This window comes from Bactrocera dorsalis, chromosome 6, assembly GCF_023373825.1.
Source record: "Bactrocera dorsalis isolate Fly_Bdor chromosome 6, ASM2337382v1, whole genome shotgun sequence".
Taxonomy (NCBI): Eukaryota; Metazoa; Arthropoda; class Insecta; order Diptera; family Tephritidae; genus Bactrocera; species Bactrocera dorsalis.
Genome location: NC_064308.1, coordinates 14,203,313 through 14,223,097, shown reverse-complemented (window position 1 = coordinate 14,223,097; position 19,785 = coordinate 14,203,313). Strand labels below are relative to the sequence as shown.

The window sequence follows — 19,785 nt, the reverse complement described above, 5'->3', positions numbered from 1 at the left end:
AGATTAAAAAAAAATAGTCCGCCACTCTGGTTCTTAATATGGAAGAGTAGTAAAGCATTTATAGTTTTTTTAAGTACTTAGCGGATATTATAATTATTAAAACATAACATGTGAATTACAGTTTCTGCCGAAGTAACTGCAATCAGCCTTGACTTTTTCTTAGCTACTACAATATAAGCTTGATATAGAGGTTTTCGACTTTTCGGTTGACTTCGTAGAGGTTATTTGCTGTAAAATTCGTGAAGTTAAATAATTCATATTTTTTGTTGTGGTTTCTTTATTTATATTGAAACAAAATAAGTATTTTTTCGTATTGTTTTCATTTTTAGATATTGAATTGAGTGTAAATAGTAAATCATCAATCTAGTTCGCCTTGAGTTTTTTGTTCGGCAGGAAATTGGACGATTTAATTACACACCGATGCTGGGCATGCAAACCATGTACCACTTCACATTCACATTCGCTAACTATTTCTGTCCTGAAAAGTGTATCAGCTAACGTGTTTACCACTTGGTTAAGAGCCTTTTTCTGTTCATTAGGTTTCAGTTGATCGAAGTTTTCTGTTGTGAAGACCCAACCACCATTGTTGAGAGCAAAGTCGATGCCGATATCATTTCGGAATTGCAATTTTTGACGTTTTTTGGCATCTTTTCCGTCTAAAGTAGCAATCAAACGAGAATTGAACCCTAAAAATAAGAATTTATTATAATTAGCCATAATTCGTAGATAGGGTTTGAAAGGAAAACTTTGAATGAATAGAAGTAATACTTCTACAATACTGACAAAATCAATTGTCATTGTTTTATGACACTAATTAAAAAATGCTGAACTGATAAATATTTTTAATTTTTATTGCGAAGATTGATGGAAAGATATTAGTTACCAAGTTAGTTAACTACTTGCTTATTTTTCTTACCGACTAGCTTTTCTTTAGGAATGTTTTCGACAGATAGGTCATTAACTGGACCGATCAGGTGCAACAAAGCCCCATTAAAGTTTGTTGCTGCATCGGTTAAGTGAGCTCGCACCAATTTGAACTGAAAAATAAGACGAAAGAATTTATGTAGTGTCATATTTTTGTTATTTAATTGTGTATGTAAATTATTACCAAATTGACGAAATCCAAAGTATTACTACGGACCCCAACAATACTCTTTGCAGATCCAGCACGAAATGGATAATTGAGTGCTAATCTGAATGCCTTTTCGTCTGATTGTGGTACCGTACTTCTGAAGAGCGATTCAATGCCCTTGAATATTTCGACAACCTTCGGATCCGCCAACTCCTGAGAGAGGCAGTGTAAGCAAATGTTCTTTGGACCATTAAGCCGGACATTGTTTAAATTGCCTTTATAATTAATTTTTCCACCGTCACTAGTTAACACAGCTGGATAACGTTGAGTCTCATTATAAGCAATTACTCCGATTTGTACATCAGTGAAACCACGTGTTTTTAGCGAGTCACGTACCTCTAATATTACAGGCGCAACAAAGTTGCTAAGCACAGTTGAACTAATTTCAAGGTCGACAACAAAAACAATATCAGCCTTATTATTTGGTATTTTAACAGTGAACTCCTTGCCTAATTCACGCTGTCCAGCAGCACCAGAGCATTTCAAGCAACGAGATGGTAACTGAGTTGGAATATCTTTTAATTTCAAGGCTGAGCCATAAGCAGTAGCTATTAAGCATGCTGCGGCTTCCTTTTCTTTTTCGGAAGCCTCGGCGACTGCGGCATCACACCTCGAGCGATATGGTGCGGGATTTTCAAAGATATAGCCAGTTGTTAAGGGCGACTCTAGACTAAATATCTCCGTGCAAATTTCGGAACGACCGATTTCATCTGCTGGTTTTGCTGTTATTGGTACGCACTTTCCGATTCCGTAGCCATTACTAAAAGAAGCATAGTGTTGAGCTATAGTGCCATCTACTTGAATTAAGTCATCGTATGGTTCCGCATTTGCATTACCAAGGAGACCACGCGTTTTGCTTGTGTAGAAACCATCTATTTTAACATTGCAAATTTTCAAATCGTGAGTGCACATAATTTCAACGCCATATTCCGAATATAACCAGATGGTGTAGAATAAACGCCAAGCATGAATGCCGTTAAAATGTTGAGGGAACTCAGTTTCTTTGCCATTGATTTTTAATGCAGCTGAGTCTGAAATTTCAGCGAAGATACCGTCACGATCGATTAGTATTATAGCTTTTAGCTTGCCATTGTTAAGATGTGCGACGACAGTAAAATTATTGTCAACACTGTCTTGAGTCAATATGTACTTGCAGCTTCCTGGAAAAGAGTAATGCTGACCATCGAATGTGAAAATATGATGGCCATCCGAAATGTGACCGTGTAGATTAAAATCATTGAAGAAAATCCACGACTTAAGATATTTTTCGCTGACAAGATTTTCCCAGTTTTCATTTAATAAGAAATTAAAGACACTGAAGCGGAATGATAATATACTTGGTAGTTTATCAAAAATATCAAACAATTCTGATGTGATACCCAGTAGAGAGCTAATTATATTGTCTGAAATGTCGGTTGATCCCACAGGCGAGTTGAAGTTCAAGTTAGTCCAAACAGAACGTAGAGCTTTCATCAAGAGTTTTGTTAGATCCTGTAATACTTGCTCATCACTTACTGGATTGTTAGTTAGCTTAGCTTTTGTGTATTCACGTAATTTTTCGAAGAATTCATTTGATTCTGGCGTCAATGGTAAAATATGCAGCTGGTCAAAAACATCGTTCAATAATTGTAAAGCGTTTTCTGCAAGTCGCAACTTTTTCACATGCTCCTTCAGTTCGCTATACAGTTCATGAAGGGATGGTAGTTTCGTTAAATATTCCTTGAGTTCTTCGAATATGTCTTCAATTGCATCGACTGCTACTTTGACAAGTTCTTCGAAGGCTTCAATTAAAGGGTTTAATGAGTCATTAATGACTTTCCCATAATTTTTCAGTGCTGGTCCATACTGTTCTAAAGTAATCCAAATATCTTGGACCAATTCTGTGATAAAATTCACTAATTGTAAGCGCAAGTCACCAAGAACTTTCGAAGTGGTGACCAAGAGGTTTTCCCATGCTGGCAACACCGTTTCTTTTAATGTAGACTCTAATTTTACATAACATTCTGTAACGGACTTATATAAGTTCTCATAGGATTCGGCAACATTCTTCGACAAATCCCCGGCAACTTTTGTAAATTTAGCGTAAATTTTTTTACTGAAAAATATATATGTAAAATATTGAATAAACTTAAAGAAGGTTAAAAAACAGCTTACCAGCTTTCGCTGATCTGTTTCAAAGCTGGATCGTTCTCTAATTCATGTGCGATTTCGTTGACATTCGCTTCATAGTTGTTCTTCAGCTGTGAAAGGTCGGGTGTACTATCTTTTAATAATTTCGCTTGTTGGTTGACAGCTTCTCGTATATATTTGAATTTGTTCTTTATTATCTGAACTGTTGCTTCTGTATCCTTTTTGGTCTCGGATTCAACAGCATTCTAGGAAAACAAATTTATATTAAGTTAAAAAAAAGAGTTATCTATATAGATATGTCTATTTACCAAAAATGATTTTATGTCTTCGCTGTTACTGGAATAAGATGTCTGCAAGAAGTGCCGTGCATCTAATGCTATACGGCCACTGAACAATTGTTTGCCGGTGGCTTGTAAATTAAGCTTAAGTTCTTTGCCAAGTTTTACATCGCCGTCTATATCGATAAGACCTTTGCGTTTAGCAATGAATTTCACTTGCATTGGTTGAAAATCGGTTATGAGCTCTATAGGAGCTTGGCTGAAAAGCTGCAATTTACTGTTAGTATTGAAGGCATATTTCTGTTTATTGTAGTCTGCTGCAATCTGTAACATGGGCTCATTTAGAACATAAACTGTCAAATCACAGTGATCCTTTGTGCCGTAGGCATTCACTGAGACCTTTAAATCTGAAGCACTACTATGTAAGGTTGCCGCTGCACTGAATACTTGCGAGTCAACATTAAGTGCGGTATGGCCGCTGAATTCATAATTAAATCCTAGGCCTTTGGAGTATAGCGATTCGAAAGTTGTAATATTAAAGCTGTTTGCTTGGTGCATGTTTTTCGTGCGCAAGGAAACTATGATCTTTTGTTCCGGTAAGCGGAATATGTCGAAAACAATTTCACTCTTTACACTCTGTTGCTGGCCGTTAGCGTCAACTTTGCCCGAAATTGCCAATGGGCGAATGGTTGGATGTTCAAATTTGATTTCACTGCTTAAATTTATCGCTGTGAGCTCGTTACCAGTTATATCCGCAACAGCCTTAAAACGTGTGACGTCATTTGGTTTGTTCGTTTTGTCAAAGAAGAAGGCTAGAGAGTTTTCATAATGTCCGAAAAATTTCCCCTGTTCAGGGAATTGCTGCTTCACCTCTAGTAAAAGTTCTCTATGAGGTAATTTTAATTGAATGTTCGAATTTGTGGGCTGGATGTCAGCAACCAACATATATTTTAAGTTATTATTTGAAACAATCTGTGATTCTAAGCTATATTGCAACTTGAGTCCTCGACGAATAGTCTTTGATTGGAATTCAAATTCGTATGGGTAGCCAAGTTCACGCAAGTCAATAACAATTAGTAATGAATTTTGTGATGAATCGATTCCTTGACTATTTTGGGATACAATTGATTGCAACTGCACATTAGTGCATTGTTTCTTATCTTCGCAAATTGATAATTTAGCATCAACTCCTTTATTCGTTATCTTTAAAGTGGACACTCCTTTCTTTGGTCCAAAGTTACCATCTAGGGCGTACGAAAAGCCTACTTCTTTGTCCATGTTGATGTCAAAGATATGATGTATGAGACGGAAATTTGTCTTTTGTGTTTTCCCCTGATATTGCATCTGTCCTTGGCCTTCGATAAATGTCTTGTTTTTCTCCTTCTTTTGAGTGTATGTCGCGCTACCAGCAAAAATCACACCTTTAGCATTTTTCAAATTGAAAATTAGGAAGTTGTCTTGTGACCGCACATCTAAATTATAGTTCTCAAGGTTTAATTTAATTGAGTTCCAATTGGCTTTAACAAAGAAATCATTTATAGCTTGATGTGTTGACTCGATGTTAGATGTCAAATCTAAACCAATGACGTTCTGAATGTCTACTGTAATTTTAGCTTTGTATTCACCTAAGATATCGATGATACCCACAATAACTATTGGACTGCCATTTGGAACTGATATTTGTATATCAAGTCCTTTTTTATACTGTGACTGGTAAGTTTTAGAAACTGATGCATATATATTATTACCACTCCTTGCCTGACATTTAAGCTCATATGTATCAACTTCAAGTTTTTGAAGATGTAAATCCACATCAATATTTTTGGCTGATTCGAAACTGCTGTCCAATGTATAATGCGCTACAGCTGTATCAAACCCCACATAAGTAAGATCAGCGGCAGTTTTAACGAATTTATTATTATAGTTAAAGTTAAATGAATACCGCTCTTTTCCGCTAGCAGTCCCATCTTTTAGATCTCCCTGATGTTCATTTTGATAAGTACCCTCTAATTTTAGTGGTCCCTGCATTTCCTTAGTTTCGAAATCAAAAGTATATGCTCCTTGTTGTTGAGAACCTTTCGAAATTGTGTTCAAACGTAAGAATTGATTATCACCAAAACGTTCGTCTACATGCAGTTCAATTAAATATGTGCCGCTGTTGGAAGAAGGCTTCACCAGTTTACCATTTGAACTGAAATGAATTGATTGGATGGTACTTTTCGGCAGTTGGATATTACTCTCAACGTCAAAAGTTGCAGGACTGTCGTTACCACCCAAATTATATCTACCATTAACATTATAATTAAATCTACCTGCAGATTTTATGTCAATTCGGAATACGGCGTGCTTTTTGTCATATTCATCAACTACGAAGTTCGCATCGATAGGAATATTGAGTATATCACCTCGTAGCTTGGATTTAATATCTACAAATTTGCTTTGATCTTTTGGTAAATGGTTAATGTCAGCAGACAATTCCAATTTTTTGTTATCAACATCAGTATAGGTAAGTTGAGAATTCTGTGAGATTTCTTTCGTTTTTAAATTTAATTTGTCGACATGTGATGAGTAAGCCAAAGTACGTTTTTTATTGTTGTGAGTTTCGCTTACCTCTACTTCTATATCGCCATGTATGTTGCCTGTTCTACTGTTTGTAGAGATTTTGCGTTTGACATTACCATCTACGACACTACCGGTGGGGATAGTAAGAACGAAGTTTCCTTGTAATTCTCCGTTAGAATGCCAATCTCCTTTAACACCAACATTAGCATCGAAAGAAGCCTTTTGGTTTGAAATCTCTACCAAATTTTTGGTTACGAATTTCACTTTATCCACATTATTTTCCGTCTTAAGGAAGATTTTCTTCTCATCGTCAAAAATAATGGTGGCTTCCAATTCATATTTAGGTGCTTGAACTTGAAATTTCGAGTTTATATCAACTTTATGTTTTTGTTCAGATTTAAGTGATTCAATTGCTATATTAGACTCGCCTTTGCCATTTTTGGCTATTTTATAGTCGCCTCTTAACACCGCTATATTTTTGACAGATATATTGATTTTACCACTTGATATTTTATCCTGTGGATGCTGCAGTTCTCCACTGTATTTTAAAATTTCTGCATTATCCCGTGAAATTTTCAGCTCACTGTTGGTCTTTTCAGGTGCACCGATTACTTTGAGAATCCATTGCAGCTGTTTGTCCATCTTGTTTAATTGGGCTATACCGTGAACATCAATATAAATATCCTGAGCTGAAAAACGTTGTCCTAGTTCACCTTTTACGGTAACAGATGTACCCCAACTAGTTGCCAACGAGTTATCGATAAGAAATCGATTTCCGTTTAAGTCGCACTTGGCAATGATATCAGCAAAATGTTTGTTATATTTGCCGTGAACCTCAAAAATATAGTCACCTAGTGCATGTCGATTTCCATCATATTTTATGGAAATGGCAGCAACTCTCTTACCTCGAATTAATTCGGTTTCAAGTTCCAATTTGTTGTCACCAGAGGTCTGCCCCCTCAATTTTAATTTACCAACAATATTATTTTTATTTTTCAGAGCTATATCATGTTTAAAGGTACAGGATGTAAAATCATTGGAACCTTCAGAAATAGTGTACTGTACTTCATTACTGATATCTACATTCCATGACGCAGCTGCTCCAACCAAATTCACAACAAAAACTTGCTCGGCTAATTCAACATGAGCAGAGGATCCATAGACGTTGTGAGGTGATTGTTCATCGTTTATGAAAAATCCAAAATCATATATACCCTTTTCCACTTTAAAGTTGCTTTTGACGAGGTATGAATCTTTTCCAATACCTACTCGTAACTCGTTGATTAACCAGGATGGTCCCAATTCACTCCATCCATTTAGAACAACGAGTTCATTTTGTTTATTTGATACTTGTAAATTGTCGAAAATGTATTTGGCTTGTTTGTCACCAGTTTTCTGTAAAAAAACTTTTCCATCCAGACGATAACCGAAAATTTCATTAGAAACACCATTTTTATCCTGTAACTCAACAACGGGACGATATTCATTGCCATTACGAAGGAAACCAATTCTGTTTCGGTTAAGTTTGTCATTATCTTCATATTGAGCATAAAATACTAGCTCCTGGTTATCATTATTAAATCCTGACTCCAGAGCAAAGTGATGTAGAGGAGTATCAAACGCTAATCTGGCATATGTACGAGGATTTGTTCCAACCTCAAAGGTAGTTGCAGCTGTATGGGGTTCTCGTGATCCAGGAGTACTCAACTCTACTTTCCATTCTTGACTTCCACTATTCGTCTGGGCTATATATGAACCACGCAGATTGTAATTCTTCTCTGTTTCTGTATATACACTTAGGCTAACTGGATGTATTAAATTGTAAATATCGGCAGAATTTGATGAATCTTTTTTATCAATTGCAATACCAGCCGCATCGACACATAAATTAATTCCAATAACGTCTAATTGCTTAAAGCACATTTGATAGTTATCAGGATTCTGCTTGTTATCATTTTTTGAAGCAATCACCTTTGTTGGCTTATCAAGTTCCGTGATATAAAAACCGTGGTTAACATTTACATTTATTAATTCCAACTTATTTCGTGGCAAATGTATGTCTACATTGAATCCATTTCCCTCATTGGTGAGGACGAATTTCACGTCAGCACCAGAGGCTGAATGAAGATTCAATTCAACTTGCAGGCCTGTTGCTAAGATATATGCGCTAAAGCCTAGTTGTAATTTGAAATTAACATCAACGCTTGGCACAAGCTTAACTTGATATTTAGTGGCTAGATAGTTCTGTTCAATGACACTGTCAATATCTAAACTGATTCCTATTTCTAATTTATTGGCTGTGAAACCTTGTGTATTCAGCTCGAGCGGAATACCGAGACCAGTGGGATATATAGCATTTACATCAAGAAACAGATCATGTAAAGTGTACTCTTTGTTAAGCGATAATAACTCCTTTTTCAAATTATCAAAGACTGAAGAAAAACTTTTGATAATATCATCTAATGAACTAGGTATATGGTCACCTAAACTAAGGAACAACATTTCAGAGCCGAAGAATTTTAGTGATAAGTCAATGTTGACATCCTGAATGTTTTTATTGCCATATGTTTTGTATTTCTTTGAGAATTTTGTTGTGTCATCAACAAGTGAGCGACGACTCCTGTCTCCAGAAGTGCCCACCTCTTCGACCATTTTAATTATTTCATCAAAATCTTTATTAAGCAAACCTTTAGGTCCAATATAATATTCAAGAATATTCTCTAAATTTTCTTGTCTTGCGCTAACTTCGAAAACATTGAAATTAGTTCCGAAAATTTCTGTAGTAACATTTAATGTAGCCGAACGGGGTAGGAATCCATGTTGAGAGTATATCAGTTTGTAGTCTGAACTTGCACTAATTCCAAGGGCATCAACTCTATAAGATATTTCATCATTGTAACTGTATCGCCTTAGATCCTTTGGGAAATGTTTGGTAATACGAATGTTACTCAAATGATAGCGCTGAAGAGCACGGTGATCGTCTGTTGAATCTCGTATCGCTCTAAGACTGGATGCAATAAAACCACCAACTTGATGAACTTCCTCTGAATTTACAATATCTGCAATTTCAATGGCCACATTTGCGTTTGGGCAGTCAATAGCTGCTAAATATGATTCAATTCTTAGCTCAGAATCTTCATTTCGATCACGTAGTAAAGCTAAAGCTTTTTGTGTTAGTACTGAATCGCATTTGGCTGAGGAGAAAGCTTGTAAAGCTGCTACACGTATTCTATTTGAACGCCCAGACGAAGCACAGTCAGCTAAGGCAGGAACAGCATTGCTAGCTGTGTGTTTCATATTAGCGATTCCTTTCAATACATTGACAATACGATCTTCATCTTTCCTTGTGTTAGCTTTGCAGTGTTTTAAATTATCAATAAATTTCTTTGTAATCACTTCTAAGTCTCCTTGCACGCATCCTTTAGATAGACAATATTTGGAAACTAATGAACCAATTGACAAATATACGTGTTTTGATGCAGTTGGCGTAAGCAAAATAATAGATTGACTTAAAGTCTCTTTGTCCACGGTTTGAACAAGGTTTAATGAAATGATGGCAAGAAACTTTTCTTGCTCATTCATTTTGTTAAATTGCTTGAATATAGACTTCACCGATTCAGAAGTGCCAGTTCGGAATAAAGCATCTAGATATACTTTGCGGGTCAAAACGGTATTCGCGTGGGGAACAGCGGCCAATTCAAGCAAAGTATCTGTGTCAGCATTACGCATCAAATGTATTAGTTCAATAAAGCCTTTGGCACTATCTTTCTTTACATATGAATCCAGTGAATTGACTAATTGTATTAAAGTCGTTTTTAAAGCTGCTAAATTTTTGGTAGCGTATGTTTCAGGTTTTTGAAAAAATATTGAAACGCCATGGTTACCCGTTTGTGGTGCGGCAGACGTTATCCCAGCTAGATTTTTTATTTTCAAATTTGTAATAACTTTTCCTCGTATGCTATTTACATCTTTCTCGGCGACACCGAAGTTATAATCTTCAACCAAATGAACACTTTCAACAATACCATCCACTATTTTTGATTCTTTAACATAGCCCGCCTTAAAAAGATGAGCAGATTTTACTCCGGCAGCCTGGTTGACAACCCCATGTATAAAGCTACTGCGAGTATTCTCTCGGTAGATGCAATTATTTAGATCGCGTACCTTGGTTACAACCTTTGACCCTGCAACATTCGACACCGATGTGTGGGTGGTACACTGCCCAAAAACATCGACTTCAGCACCATCCTCGGTGTTAGATTGTAACAAGGAAATAATGGCTCGTTTGATATTTAAGGCATATTGGTTATCATTGGGATCTGTGCACAATTGTGGTTCAACTTTTCCATTCACCAAAATAAAATGTACAGGCTTCTGAATGTTCTGTACTATCTTCTTTTCGATGGCTTCTTTGGTAGCTGAAACTTTGACTGCACTTAATTGCAACGTATATCCGCAATTCCCTTCAGCGAAAACCTTAGCTGTTCCAATCAATTTTAAGCTTGTATCATCAGGGGCTGTAGTTGAGCCGGTGCCGAGGGCAACGGTCAATACTGAATCGAAATTGTATTCGTAAAGATGGCCTGGTTGAAATTTTAGGATGTCACCTTCAGCTAAACGAGTAACAATAAAATATAAAATTTTCAGAACTGTTGTACGTACACATAAATTGGGACAATTCATAAAATTAAGTTCTATTCAAATTCAACCTTAGAAATACTTTTTTTAAAATTAGCCTCCATACCCGTATCAGGTAATTTCAAATATGCTATTAATATTGCTTTTGTGATTACTTACATTGAGGGCATCCTCTTTTGCAAATATCTGTTGTAAGAAAAAAATTAAAGAAAATATTATTTCTGGACGTAGTATTTGATGTCAAATTTATTACATATTAGAAAAAATTTATGGATAATTCCTCTAAACTCAGTTTGCTCATTTTTTTGGATTATCAATTCTCTTATAAAATCATTATATTTTATATGTTGGGCTAAAGGAAGGTCTGAATATATGTACGAGTATGTATTTATATTACGGCTAGCAAGGCCTACGAGTAACCACTTATTTTCATGACAAGATATTTGTTTATATTAAGATATCAACCAAATTATGTCAATATAAAATCAGACTACTATTAAATTTCTTTATTTATCATGATGTTTCTGACGCCAATATAATTACTTAATATCCCAAACCAGCGCACAACCCAGTGGAGGGGATGTTTCGCCTTTTCACTTTAGCTTGCCTTGAAACGGAAGTTCTTTGGCTACCCAGAGGATACTTGGTCTAAGACCGGAAGTCGTGCGGTGCTTGAGCTGGTTGAGCCATGAATATCTGGCAACCCTTCTCGTGTTCAGTTGTGCTTTGTTTCATGCTCTGGCGAATTTGTTCAATTTATATTTAAAACTTTATTTGAAAATATCTGGACTAAGTGATCTTTTAAGTTAAGTATCAGTGGTATATTGTGCTAATGAACCAATTCATATTTACTTTAATTGTGTGTTGGCTAATTATAATTTATTGCGCCGAGTCATTTTCAATTAGTTTTTGTTGCTACATTTTTAAATAGTGCAATTGTTAGTGTTAAGTTTTAGTGATTGTTTAAATTTCTTTCTTGTTTTTATTCGTTTCAATCTTTGTCACAGCTGTTCGCGAGTTTCTTACTTTTCGTGTGTTACAGTGCATCTCAAACTGCTCGCTACATTGGTTGTTATCTTTGATAACCAACTATATATTTTTGTTGCATTCATTTGTTATAAATATTTTTCTCATTGCTCTTTTTACTTTTATTATCTAACATTTTTTTATATTTTTTGTTTGATATTGTTTTTGTTCATGATGACTTGTAACTTTCCGAACTGCTCTGTGAAAGGTGAGTCGGAACGCTTTGTTTCTTGCTGGCTTTGTGATGAGCTTGCCCATCTTAAATGTGCTGGACTGACAGGTAGGATATTGGATTCTATTCTTTACAGTAAGGGATTGCGCTGGTCTTGCTTAAAATGCAGACCAACAGAAATTGAATTGTTTAAAGTTTTTAAGGATACGCGCAATGGTTTCAAGGAGATTGGCCGTGAGCTTGAAACCCTGACTGAAAAATTTAGGCATTCAATCATTTCAATACCTAAATATTCGGAAAGAGAATCCAAAACCTTCATCAAAACGTAAACGTCCGTCTGATGAAGATACCACTGTATCTTCCTTAAAAAGAATTCCTCCACCCACTATTGACCTCATTAATCTTTCTTCCCCTTGTCCCCAAGGAGAGAAGGTTCCGTTTGCTCAGGACACTGAGAAAACTGTTACTCAACATGGTAAGCGGAAAACATCTCAAGATCCGCCTCCAAATACCTACAAGTCAGCTAATAAAAACTTAGTTGTAATACCGCGGAAAAAGGCAATTTTTATATCGAGACTTGCTGCGGATACCACAGTCGATGATATAAAAAGTTACATCTCGTCGAAATTAAAAACGGTAGATACAGACATGCGTAAATTTAATTTCAAATACAACAGGGATATTTCGTCGTTTAAGATCGACGTATCCGCTGACAATTTTCAATTGATACTTGATAACTCATTTTGGCCATCTGGGGTCTTTGCGTGCGAATTCGAGCATGAACGTGATAAGCCTCCTGTAGTTATCACTAAAATGCCAAGAAATCCCGGGAATACAAAAAACTAATTAACAATAATTCGCTGACTATATATTAAAAAAATGTAAGAGGTCTTAATACAAAACTTACTGATTTGTATTTAAACAGCATTGATTGTAACTTTAAAATCATTGCTTTCACAGAAACTTCGCTAAAGCCCCACATTTTTTATCATGAAATATTCAACAGCGAATTCGAAATCTTTAGATATGACCGGCTGAACAGAAAAGGAGGTGGTGTCTTGTTTGCTGTACATTCTTCAATTCCATCTGAAGAAGTCGACGTTCCGCATGCAGACTTTATAGAATTTAAGTGCATTCGCATTTGCGCTAATAGTGGCCATATCTACTTAACTTTATCTTATATACCGCCTCACTTGGACATACTTATCTGTATATATGCAGCATGCTTCCTTAATAAATAATGTTTTCTCAATGGCTAATAACAATACTGATTCCATGATTGTTTTGGGAGATTTCAATTTACCGTGCGTACCATGGAAATCTATTGATGATTACACCATTCCGATTAGTACTCGCTTATTTTTTAATGAGTTTTTAGATGATATGTCGGAGTTGTGTCTTAACCAAATTAATTTAATTTCAAACGAGTTTGGTAAGTTCTTAGATCTAGTTTATGTTGATAACGCTTCAATGTTCTTTGTTGTCCGATGTGATCCTTTGGTTCGGCCAGAGGACCCGTATCATCCTGCTTTGAAAATTGGCATCGAAATCATAGCTAACTTTGCTCATAATTATACACAAGACCTTTGTTTTCGGTTCAACTTGGCTTTTAAGAAGATTAATTACGAACTTTCTAAAGTAACTTGGCCAGATTATAGCGGCTATATTGAATTTAGTGCCGCTTTAATGAAACTATTTTAAACTTATTTGAAAAATAGGTTCCGAAGTGTGCTTTCAAATTAAAAAAAAACTGGTTTAGTTGCTGACTATTCAAAATATTCTAAATTGCGTCGACAGTTTGCTGAACTTAACAAAATATGTTATAATAATTATATAAATAAAGTAAAATATAATATTATACAAGTCTAGTATGTCTAGTGACAATCACACCATTTCTAATATGTTCGCTGAATTTTCCAAGTCCAACTACTCTCCAAAATCTCCAAGAAATGTTCCACATCAGCACAAGTTATGTCCGATTTCTGTCATTAATGCACTTACCATTTCCGAAACAGACGGCTTATATCAGTTAAATATAATAGAACAATCACACAATTATGGCCCAGGTATGATCCCATCATGCTTTCTTAAGAAATGTGCCAAATATATATATATACCAACTCCTAACAAAACTATTTAACTCATCTCTTATGCAAGGCTTATTTCCATCCATATGAAAAAAGTCATTTATAATTCCTTTACATAAGAGTGGATTTAGGTAATCTATTGAAAACTATAGGGGAATAGCAAAGTTGTCTGCAATACTTAAACTTTTTTGAAGCAATTATAACAGACGACATAATCTTCCGGATCTCTCCACTAATTTCTTGATCTCAGCAAATAGGTTGCTTCTTATCTTATTAATACAAGTAGAATTCAACAAGTCATATTTAACGATACTTTTTCTGACATAATCAATGTTCTTTCAGGCGTTCCTCAAGGTAAGAATTCTGTTCTTGTTATTTATTAATGACATATCATCTGTTGTTAAGACTTAAACAACCTAGTTCCTACTTCATACTACCAACTTCATACGGAATACAAAACATTAGGTTGGAGCAAGTAAGCAGTTTTGTTGATCTGGGAGTAACTATGGACCCCAAACTCAATTTTAATCTTCACGCATCTTCCACGGTTTTTAAAGCTAAAGGCGCTTTTAGTTTTGTTAAACGTTGGTCCAAAGAATTTAGAGATCCGCTTACCACAAAAATTCTTTTTACATCTCTGGTGAAGCTTATATTAGAGTATGTTTCTGTGGTTTGCACCCTAGTTACCAAGTCCATTCGGATAAGTTAGAGTCCGTTCAGAAACATTTTTTACTTTTTGCCTTAAATCATTTGCATTGGGATTTCAGTTTAAATCTTAACCCTTACAATAACCGTTTAAAACTTATAAATCTCACGACACTCGCTAGTCGTAGGGAGATACTTGGTACAATATTTCATGTAAAACTCATGAATGGGTCAGTCTGTAGCCCATCTCTCTTATCTGATATTAACTGTTGAAATTGTTGTTTCTGTAGCTGAGCAGCTTAAGATTGCAACGCTTAAAACTCTCCTGCCTTTTATGACTCGGCTAATTCCGCTCGTTCGCGGATTGCGCCCCTCGCGTCGGTTGGGCGGGAGGAGGTAAAAGAGTTGTTTCTGATCACTCCAAAGTGAACGGCAATCAGAAAACTTTCTTCCCTTGCGAGAATGACTCCATCCTCTCTCCTCAGCGAGGACTACTTTGGACCTAGAAGGCAATTCAGAAGTAAAGACCTCTCTGGACGAACAAAAACCAAACTCTATAAGTCACTCATTATAATGAATGAATGAATAATTATACTCGTCCTGCTATATGTTGCAGAGGCATGAAAGATGATAACATCTGATGAGTCGACGTTAGGAGTTTTCGAGAGAAAGGTTCTGCGAAGTATTTATGATCTTTTGCGCGTTGGCCACAGCGAATATCGCATTCGATGGAACGATGAGGTGTATGAGATATACGATGACATTGGCACAGTTAAGCGAATTAAGAAACAGCGGCTGGGCTGACAGCTGTGCAAGTTTTCGACGCAATATCCATTGAAAAGACTTGGGGAAGAAGGACCTGGCTTCGCTTGGAATTTCCAATGGGCGCCACGTTGCGGAAAGAAGAAACTACTGGCGCGCTGTTGTTAACTCGGCTCTATTCGCTTAAGCGGTGTTTACGCCAATACAAAAGAAGAACAGCAAAGGGTTCTTCGATATTTTGATACTTTGGCAGAGTTGTTATAAAATTATTTTATAATTTTTGTGAGGAAAGAGTTAGTTCATTTATAGTATGTGCTATATGTTAATACAAATTGCTTTAAGCATTTTTTTATTTCAACACATAGTTTTAAAAACCGATTCCCCATTACTTGTTAAACATGTTCTAGCGTCTGTTTGTATGTACATTGATTTTTGATTGGTGTTCGCATAAAATCTGATCAAGGACAGCTGAACGATGTGTTGTGTACATGTGAAAGTAGAGATGTTGGCGTACTCTTTATTTTCTTGAAGATTAGATTAGCAGTTTCTAATGCGAAAAGTTGGTACTAAATTACTTCAGGGTTCGTTGTTTTCTATAAAATTCATATTATCAAAAGTTTATTCATTTTTTTATTGTATAGCATATATTAGTACAACGTAATAAAATATTCAATAATTCAATATAAAAATTCGCTTAAAGCTCTGAATAAATATACTTAAAGCTAGAAACTATTAACCTTATAATATTATATATTACGTTGCCAAATATCTCCCTTCCGCCTTTTTGTTTTCTGAATTTCGCGGCTATGTATAAAGCGCCACAGAGCTCGTATATGGCAATACTATACATCTTTGAAAGGTCTTAACATAACCTGCAAAACGACGCTAAGCATAATTAGTTTGGATATTGCGTTCAACAGTTATAGACGTGTAAACATGGAGTTCACTAACGCCGAAATTCGCGCTATTTTAAAGTTTTCCTTCGTTAATGGAAAAGTTAGAGAAACGTTCCCTGAGATTAATGTTGTTTTAGGGGACGGTATTCTATCACTTCGAACTTCGGAAGAATGGTTTCGACGATTCAGAGCGGGTGAAAACGAGACCATGGATAAGCCACTTGGCGGAAGACCTGTGACGACGAGTATCGATCAAATCGTGGAAAACATCAAGTTAGACCGGCATGTGGCATCTCGTGACATCGCCCAGAAGATGGAAGTTAGTCACCAAACCATTTTAAAGCATCTTCAATTTTGATATTTGGGTGCCGCATGATTTGACGCAAAAAAAAACTTCTGTACCATATCAAAGTCTGCGATATGCTGCTGAAACGGAACGAACTCAACCCATTTTTGAAGCGGATGTTGACTGGGGACGAAAAATGGATCACATATGACAATATCAAGCGAAAACATTCGTGGTCGAAGGCCGGTGAATCATCCCAAACAGTGGCCAAGCCGGGATTGACGGCCAGGAAGATTTTGCTGTGTGTTTGGTGAGATTGAAAGGGAATCATCCACTATGAGCTGCTGCCATATGGCCAGACTCTTAAATCTACCATCTACTGCGAACATCTGAACCGCTTGCTGCTGGCGATAGACCAGAAAAGTCCAGAATTGCCAACAGGAAGGGTGTAGTGTTCCACCAAGACAACGCCAAACCACACACTTCGTTGATGACTCGTTAGAAACTACGGGAGCTCGGATGGGAGGTTTTACCGCATCCACCCTATAGCCCGGACATAGCGCCAAGTGATTACAACCTATTCCTGTCCATGGCGAACGCTCTTGTTGGTGTAAAGTTGAAAGAGAAAAGTGGCTGTCCGAGTTTTTCGCAAATAAGGAGGGGGGTTTCTGCGAGGGGGTATAATGAAGTTGCTGTCAAGATGGAAATAGATTATCGAACGAAGCGGCGTATATTTGAACTATATCCGATCACAGTAACACTTTTTATAAAGCATTGAATAAAGAGCAAAAAAGCGGAAGGGAGATATTTGACAATCTATTATGATATACTGGATTTTCCAAAGGAGATAATAAGGGTCTAGGTATCGTTTCAACAATTTTAATGTGTCATGATCTGTAATTTTTTTTTCATTGCATTCAGGAATGTTTACAATTTCATTATGAAAAGATATACGCAAGGAAAAAGTTTTCAAGTTATTAAAAATTGTTAACAAATAATCGTTCTCCAATTGCAACTTTTTATGGGTTCTTGTCATTTTTTGGTCTTAATAAAAGAATTGCTAGAATTGAGACTGTCTCAAACCACAATTTGGCGGATTTTGAGAAAAAGGGTGACATGAAATTATTCTCACTCAAGAACTGAAACTATTGAACCAACTTCTTAATTTATTCTATATGATAGATGTACACATGTGATAGATCGAAGACTCATAGCCACTACGTTTCATGACATCCTGGTAGTCGGAAAGCATTATTTCACAGTCGTAAACGCGACGCTGTTTTCCGACACAATTTAATGATTTTGGAACCAATCGTGCTTTAACTTTTCTTGGGGCCAAATGACTTTCACTGATGCTTCCGATATTCCAACGATGCCAGTAAGATTTCTGACTGTTGATCGTTGATTCTTAAGATACAATTCCTTTATTTTATTGACGTGTTGATTATCAGTTGATGTTGATGGCTTTCCTGAGCGTCGTTCGTCTGAATTATTCATCCTAATCAAGCACACTTGCTTGCGAGAAACAATTATCACCGAAGGCCTTTTTCAACATTCTGAATGTTTCGGCACCAGAAATTCTATTCCGTTCACAAAATTTAAAGAAATTTGTTGAATAATTTCACTTATCGTAAAAATCGCCGAATTCACTTTATGGACTTCAGAAAGACAAGCGTATACTAAACACGAATGATTATTTTGATGTGACATTTGACACAGATGTCACTGACAGTCATACCAACCTTAAAAAAAATCGGCGAATGGGTTTTCACGGAAAATTTTAATTAAAAAGTTTTACTATTCTTTGGCTCACAATAGTAGATCGATGATAATCAACTTTTTATGGCCGTAATTGCAAGAAGTTGATCTTGATATCTGGTTCCAACAAGACGGGGCTATGTGCACCGATTCTTCCCTTCCCACCTTCTCATTAAATAAAAAAAAAACACTTGAACTTCCCTATCAAAAGGTGTGTTTCGTTTTTGAAAATAAGTTATTAGAAAACCCTCTACATATACGAGAATAAAATATACAACTACTTCGGGAATAAAACTTCCATAAGGATGAATTAAATGTGGTTTGTAATAAACCTTTCATATAAATCATTCTGAACTCAAAATTTGTTATTTATATTTTTTTAATTAATCAGTATTATGGATTTTGTGTGCTGCTTTATATAGATTTCACTTACCTGCTTTTGCAGCATTAATGACTAAAATACAAAATAAGACGGCCTCAAGGAGGCCAGGATTAACTGCTCTCATTGTCCAAGCCCTATATTTGAAATAAAATTAAATAAGTAGTTACTATTGGCGTTTTTGTAGATAGGAATGTTAAATAAATATTTTAAATTAGCACTTTCTTTTGCAATCACTGAAAGTATATATGTATATATATAATAACTTTTGTTTTGAACACAACGCTTTTTAGGTAACACAATGATTTAATTTTTATTGTTTTAATAAATTTTTAATTTTTTTTTTCATATTAAAAATTTCAGCTTAATATTCATTGCTGATCACTAAAGAACACAAAGCAAACATAATTAACCAAAAATTTAATTGTCCTTCAAAAATATATTATTTTGCCAACGCGACTGACGGTCACGACATACCGTTTACATTTTTATATACCTTCGAAATTAATTTAATTTTAATTTGTACCTGATTTCAGTTCTTTTTTCATTCAGATTATTCTAGGTTTTAAACAAACGGAAATTTCAGCGCGACCGGCACCGGATGCAACGACAACTTGAAAGTAAATCATAACTTTGCCACTTTGTATCCCTTATATAGACTTTCTGCATCGCAAAAAACATCTTAATAATAATCAAAAAAAAAAAAATACTTCAGTAAATATAATTTTGAAGTTAAAGAATTAGAGCCCGTGCATGTTAGAGCCGACGATTGTGTTAGCGTCTCAATCTGAGAACACTATGATTAATACAAACATTTTTATTTTTGTGTTGATATTTATAAATGTGTTTGTGTATATTACTCACACAAGCATAATTTTTTATATTCTTCCCTCACTACGGGTCAAATCTTAGGGCTGTACTATGACTAGTGGTCCCGAGGCGATATGAAATATGAAAAAATATATATATATGTATATATTAGGTCGGGTCAAAAACACGAATATTTTTTTCGCTTAATACTCTGAAATATAATA

General features: G+C 35.7%; 1 protein-coding gene across 2 annotated transcripts; it reads right to left on the bottom strand.

The window, feature by feature from the left end:
• Nucleotides 1-301: 301 nt before the first annotated feature.
• LOC105224111 (apolipophorins) lies at nucleotides 302-19,435 on the bottom strand. 2 transcript variants are annotated; one of them, XM_011202103.4, is made up of 8 exons: nucleotides 19,278-19,435; nucleotides 18,806-18,888; nucleotides 10,900-10,926; nucleotides 3,571-10,715; nucleotides 3,287-3,507; nucleotides 1,109-3,227; nucleotides 917-1,037; nucleotides 302-686 (listed from the first exon to the last, which is right to left on the bottom strand). In XM_011202103.4, exons 2-8 carry the CDS (start codon nucleotides 18,876-18,878, stop codon nucleotides 364-366), a joined length of 10,029 nt encoding a protein of 3,342 aa, XP_011200405.1. In that variant the 5' UTR covers nucleotides 18,879-18,888; nucleotides 19,278-19,435; the 3' UTR covers nucleotides 302-363. The 2 variants fall into 2 exon arrangements, with proteins under 2 accessions (XP_011200405.1, XP_029405695.1); XM_029549835.2 differs by having other exon boundaries at nucleotides 19,248-19,379.
• Between the last annotated feature and the right edge of the window lie 350 nt (nucleotides 19,436-19,785).